Below are 6707 nucleotides of genomic sequence, written 5' to 3' on the forward strand. Positions count from 1 at the left end.
ACACACACACACACACACACACACATATATAATATGCCTGCTGGTGGGACTGTATAATGGTACAACCACTGTGGAAAGCAGTATGGTGATTCCTTAAAAAGTTGGAATTAGAAATACCATTTGCCTAACTCATAGAGACCCCTCCTTGAGTTTCCGAGGCAGTATCACTACGGAAGTAGGATTGCCCAACCTTCCTTTCGAGGAGTGCCTAACTTCCTAACTGGAAAACACCTTCCCCTTGTAGTCCATTAAGGATTCATGATCTTTTTATTAATACTGCATTACTAACTAAGGAGTTATGGAAACACAGTGGTTAAAACATTAGGCTGCTAACCAAATGGTCAGCCATTTGAACCCACCAGCTGCTCTATGGGAGAAAAATGAGGCACTCTGCTTCCATAAAGATTTGCAGACTTGGAAACCTATGTTGTTGTTGTTGTTGTTGAGTGCCATCGAGTCGGCCCCGACTCATAGCCACCCCTCCTTGGGTTTCCGAGGCGGTATCACTACGGAAGTAGGATTGCCCAACCTTCCTTCCGAGGAGTGGCTGGTGGGTTTGAATAGAGCAGTTCTATTCTGTCCTATAGCATTGCTATGGGTCAAAATCAACTCAGCATCAATGAGTTACGGGTATTACTAAGTAATATTATGGATACTAAGCATGTTGTTGTTAGGTTCCATTGAGTTGGCCCCCAAATCATGGTGACTCGATGCACAATGGAACCAAATACTGCCTGGTCATGCACCATCTCTATGACTTTTACCAGACTGGACTGTTGTGATCCACTAGGTTTTCAATGGCTGATTATCAGAAGATCACCAAGCCTTTCTTCCTAGCCTGTCTTGGTCTAGAAATCCCACTGAAACCTGTTCAACATCCTAGCAACACACAAAGCTCCACAGACAGATACGTGGTGGCTGCATGTGAGACGCACTGGCTGGGAACTGAACCCAGATTCCCACGTGGGAGGTGAGAACTTTACCTAATACTGTATGTAAAGCATTTAGAGACATCAGTACAACATTAATTCTAAAGGAATAATTTACTAACAAATAGGAAGCTATCATATCCTGACTTACTTGTGTGCTTAAAACTTTTACCCATTCTTTAAATGTCCCTGTGAACCTGTTCTTGAAAATGCTACATTTTCTCTACCCCCACTCCATAGAGGACCACTCCTCCATTCTCATGCTCCTGCAGCACACTGTCCATCCCTCTTATATCACACTGGTCACACAATACTGTTGTTATTTATTTAAACATCTGCATCCCCCACTAGATGTGAGTTCATAAGAGCAGCATACATTCAAATGCCAGGGCAATAAAATCCTAATTAAGTAAGTAAAGACAAAATGTGCTTGGGAGGTAAAGTATAGATTTGCTGTGTGTTTATCTGGGGGATTGGTGAACTTAAAATATCCATGTGGAGATAACTTCTTAGTAAGTCAATTATTTGACCATGTAGTTCAGCCAGAACTCCACGTAGACATGTAACCTATCCTTATAACCAAAAAGCCAAACTCACTGCCATTGAGTCGATTTCCACTTAGAGCAACCCCCAACTGGGTTTCTAAGGGTATAAATCTTTACAGAAATAGATTGCCCCATCTTCCTTCCGTGGAGCACTGGTGGGTTTGAACCTCCAACCTTCTGGTTAGAAGTCTTGCACCACTAGAGCTCCTTAACCTATCCTTATAGGGATCCTAAAATGACAAATCTCAAATTTCCATTCTTCTCCACCAGCAACTCCCATTTATTTTCACAGAAGCCACTGCCTACAGGGACCAAGGTCCTCTACCCACCCCTTACCAATTATAGCAATGCCAACCAGAGTCATCAACTTTTTTACTTCTTACTTGGGAATGCCTGCTCCTACAAGGCACTAGACCCCTACTCTGATTCCAAGTCCACCCACCTCCACCAGGAAACCAGGAAGATGAACAAGGAAGAGGCCTAAGAAATGATCTCTGTTAAACATTAACTAGCACTTGAAACACTTAAACAGAATCAATGTTAAATAGTCCTTGTATGTGGTCATAAGAGTCTAAACTTCCTTGGACTATGGTTTATATTACAAAATATTCTGAATTCTAAATAACAATCTTACAAAGTACATTTGCAAGACTCTAATTCCTATGGTGAAGACCATCTATGGCAATATTTTGGGTATGATACAATTGATCTCCTCAACAATTGTAACACTTCAAATCAATTATTATGGGATAAATAAGTCAGAATGTAAATCTGTCAAATACAATAACTATACAAAATTTTTATTGAAATTCTTTAAAAATATATATAAGTACTCCAGCCCCCAACCACTCTTTAACCTAGTAATGAACTTTAGATATTATTACAACTCATTTGGAGAAGACTTACTAGAAGAGAAAAAAAGGTATGCTACAGGGTAGGTCATTTCATTAATAGGCTGCATATTATTTGGAATAGCCTCCAAAAGTGTCTCTAATATATACAAAAAGCAGGCAGTTGGAAGGGAGGAGGGGCAGAGAGAAGTCTGCAACTGAGCTAGTCCTTAAGCAACTGACACATGGGCACTAACAGTCTTCAACTGGTGATTAGTGCCTCACTGGCAGATCTTCTGCCAAAAGGTTTCTCCCCTAAACAGAGACAAATGGGTTCATTCTTCTCCCTCACATAGTTTCTCAAAGAGAAAAAGTTTCAGAAAGTGGTAACTCTTGGTCTGTCATTCCGCAGACCAAGCTCCATCTGGTTTAACATAACATGATAAGCACATATTTGAGCATATACTTAAGTACATGCTCAAGAATGCTCTCAAGAATAGTGCTTAGACTATATTATGACTAGTTCTACAAAGTCTGTAACGTTCAACACTGTCTATTCCAAAAAGTTCTTTGCACTTTGCAAATGTATAAAACTAATCATTCAAATCCAATAGGCAATGTTCTGTAAAGCAGAAATTTTTCAAACTGTTACCCCCTGTGTAAACCTTAATGTTCAAACAAAAGGTATGAAAAACTGACAACTGCAACCAGTGTGTTCCAAGTACTTAATTAAGTACCTTTAGATTTTCCTCCCTTCTACATTCACATCACAAAGTACTAATAAACACAGTTAATGGCAACGAAGAGCTTTTTTCCTAAACCTTTTCTTTTTGCAATTACTGCTCTATTTCTGTGGTTATTCTTGAAACCTAAAAGCCTAACAAACTTAATACTGTAATACTGAAACAGTCCTAATTCATAAATATCTTAATATAGATCACATGCCTTCCTTAGTAGGTGCATAAAACAAGTAAACCCTAGACAACATAGCTGCCTTCTGACAGATCCATGCCACGGTCTGGTGCCAAAAATATTTCCCACCCTAAAATCCAAGCCTCATTAATTAAAAGGTTTAGTAATTGCTGAGCATTAATTGTTCAAGAATGAAAAATGTGTACAATGGAGAATGTCAATGCCTCAGTTTCATATACTTTACACTATATTACACTTCTTTTCTAAATCCCTCCAAGGCCTACATTTCTTAATCACCAACCATGTCCTTTCAAATCTGACTTTGGGGACAAATGGAGTTGTACTGTTTGTATTTTATTTATTATCTTTACAAAATCCAGATATGATTCAGAATTGGAAACACTGCCATACTTATTTACATATGGCCATATGAAAGAAATCATAAGATGTACTAAATTGGATAGAAGGATATGTCCCTTCTAAATTAAAGAAAATTACACTTGTCCTTTACAGAGGAAATATGAGAAGGGGGGATGGAAAGAAAGTTAATCTACAAATTAAAACTTCTTGAAACATACTAGTCTTCAAAGTACAGCTTTGAAGGTCACTTATTTTTAAGAAATAACTGCTCCTCAACAGTGAACAAATTTCTAAGGCAGACGTTGAAAGCAAAATGAAATTTTAGTCCAAATAAGCAACAAAACCTTTAGTATGGGTTGTAGCTCATCTTTATCTTAAAAAGAGCACGCATCTGTCATTTCCATATTAGGCTGATGAGTTTAAGTCAAGGAAAATGGTCCCTTTTCTATGCTCCCAAATTCTTATATCTCTTGACATTTCTACATATTCTAATTAACTGAATGTCATCAAGAAGATATTAATGATGATTCGGACACTCAAGAGACACAATCAACCTCAAAACTCAAAACGGTTCACAGTCTACTAAAAGAGACCTATTTGATTCAAGAAGGGAGGGGCCTAATAAAGAAGGGAAGGGGCGGAAACTGCACGAAAAGCTGAAGGCCAGAGCCGACGTGCTCAGTTTTTAGACACTTACTGGTTTGCTAGGGTACACGTTAGATAGATGCATTTTTAGTTTCCCCACGGTCCAGTTCAAGAAGCAGCTAATAGTCTGGTCACTGTATTTCTGATTCGGTGCTTTAATGACGAGGGTCACAGGGATTTCCATCCCATTTTGGTCCATGGTGCTTCCAAAGTCAGACAGTCAAGAGAAGCAGCAGTGTTGTGAGCCGAGGTGGTTGGTTTCTGCCTGCACGACTGGAATGGGGGACGGAAGTGAGTAAGTTCTTAGTATTTCGTGTCCAAGACAATCACAAGTGCCTCGGGCGATACGAAGGCCATTGCCGGTACCAAGGCTGGACAGAGGCAGAGACTGCGGCGGCGGCGGGGTCTGGGAGCCGGGCCGCGGATGCAGGTTTCACCGCCAGGTCTGGGCTCCGCCTGACTCCGGACTGTGGAGTGAGGTGGGGGAGAAGAAAGAAAAAGAAAGCGATGAGAAGGGAGGGCGGGATGAGCGCCCTACGGTACTGGTCACTACCCGCCCCACTGGGACCCCCAGCCTGAAACGCAACAAGGCCCCTACGCGATGGCCTCGCTGAGCGGGTTAGTAAAGGAACCGGCCGCCAGCCGGCGGACGGGTACCTGACTGAAGGCCACAGGGCCCGCCACCACTGCCCCCTACGCCTGGCAGGTACGCTGGACGGATAGTCCGGCCAGGCGTCCTCCGCGACGGCCGCTCCCTTCCTGCTATTCGGCGGCGACGGCGGCAGCTACAGCCCGACCCTGCGTCTCGCGAGGCGGCGCGGGTGGAAGTAGAGAGAAGTTGGCCAAAGGGCGCGGCCTGAGTCTCCGCCTGACCCTTCGGGCTGGGCAAGGGTGGACAGAGCACCGCCAGGCCAGGCGCGGCAGAGGCGGCTGCAGGTGGCAGGAGGGCGGGGACGAGAGCCGCTGCGCCGGCCGCGCGCGCCGGTCTTGTTGTTGTGCAGAAGGTCCGGGTCCCCTTTAAGCCGGAAGGCGTAGGGCGGAAGTGCGTCACGGGCGGCACGCCCCGGTTTGTGGCCCTACGGACTTGTTACTGCCGGCAGTGTTGTGGACACTTTGGGACAGTGTCTAAACTGTACGGACTTCCTGGTTGCCGAGAGGGTGGTGCTGCGCTTCAGAGTTCTCCTGAACTGACATTTCGCACGGCCCCGGGCCCCAGATGCTAACATTACCCTATCATGACCACACCCATCTCCATTTTGAGATTTCCCTCTCAAAAGTGAATGTTCTCCTGACCCTTAAAGTTCTAATCCCCATTAATATTATTTTTAAATTAATCAAAGTATACTGAGTGTGGACTGTCTGCAAAGCACGGTGCCAGGAGCTTTTGTCAGGGAAGAGACTGAAGTAGGTTGAGTAAAGAGCAAAGGATTTCAGTTAGACTTGAAGTCTGCTACTAGTCAGTGGCTGAGTGAGACTGGCTATCCTTTCTGAGCCTCAGTTCTCTAAACTGAGAGGGTAATGCCTTCCTAAGTGCTTGTTGATAAGTAAATGAGTTATGTGTGCATGTAAACCATCTGGTACGGTTCTGGCATATGGCATACTCAAATGTTAATTTTCATCTCTTTAAGTCGTCACAAAAATTGTTAAGTTTTTATTGACCACCTGCAGTATGTTCAGTACTGTGGCAGATGGCGATGGATGACAGGGTTATTTTTCTGCTTTGTAATTTAGACATAACAGTGCAAGGGTAAGTCCACTGCCCAAAGCTGGCTTTGGGAGTTTAGGAGTCAGTACTGTAAATTACCACCAACGTCTGTCAGTTTGTTGTATTACAATGGCTTGCATATTACTGTGATACTGCAAACTATTCTCCCAAATACTATCAGAGTCTTTCATGGTGGACAGGTTTTAGTGGTGCTTCCAGACTAAGATAGATTAGGAAGAAAGGCCTGATGATGTACTTCTGAAAATTAGACAATGAAAACCTATGGATCACAGCAAAACATGTCTAACTTACTTGCTTTGGAAATTTCATCAGGCGGGTTCACTCACTGGAGGGGGATGTCGTGTTTGGTGAAGTAGAGGGCTGATGAGGTGATGGGAAACTCTTGGTGAGATGGATTGGTACATTAGCAACAATGATAAACTGGAATATGCTGGAAGTTGTGAGAATGACACAGGACTGGGCAACATTGCCTTCTGTTGCACATAAGGTTGCCATGAGTCAGAGTCCACAGGGAAGTAACTAACAACAATTTGTAAGTTGAAGTTTGTTAGATGTGCAGTTTCACAGCTTTAGGCTTCTACTTATAGGAGAACGCAAGCATAATATAGGGGCCTTTGGCAACCTGGTCTCTTTCCCTCTCAGCTGCAGGAGGATTTAGCGCGATGGCTGGTTAATGGGAGCTCTGGTAGCATAGTGGCTAAAGCACTTGACTGCTAACCAGAAGGCTGGCGGTTCAAACCCACCAGCCACTCCTCGGAAG

At 43.4% G+C, this 6707-nt stretch overlaps 1 protein-coding gene across 1 annotated transcript in view; it reads right to left on the minus strand.

Annotated features, from left to right (window-relative positions):
• HERPUD2 (HERPUD family member 2) overlaps positions 1–4420 on the minus strand; it is a 73695-nt gene extending 69275 nt beyond the window's left edge. Inside the window, exon 1 of the mRNA XM_007957059.2 lies at positions 4274–4420. Coding sequence (XP_007955250.1) covers positions 4274–4420 — 147 coding nt within the window. The remainder of the gene's footprint in view (positions 1–4273) is intronic.
• Positions 4421–6707: the final 2287 nt, after the last annotated feature.

Source organism: Orycteropus afer, unplaced genomic scaffold (assembly GCF_000298275.1).
Source record: "Orycteropus afer afer isolate SDZICR_OR568_19922 unplaced genomic scaffold, OryAfe1.0 scaffold00699, whole genome shotgun sequence".
NCBI lineage: Eukaryota > Metazoa > Chordata > Mammalia > Tubulidentata > Orycteropodidae > Orycteropus > Orycteropus afer.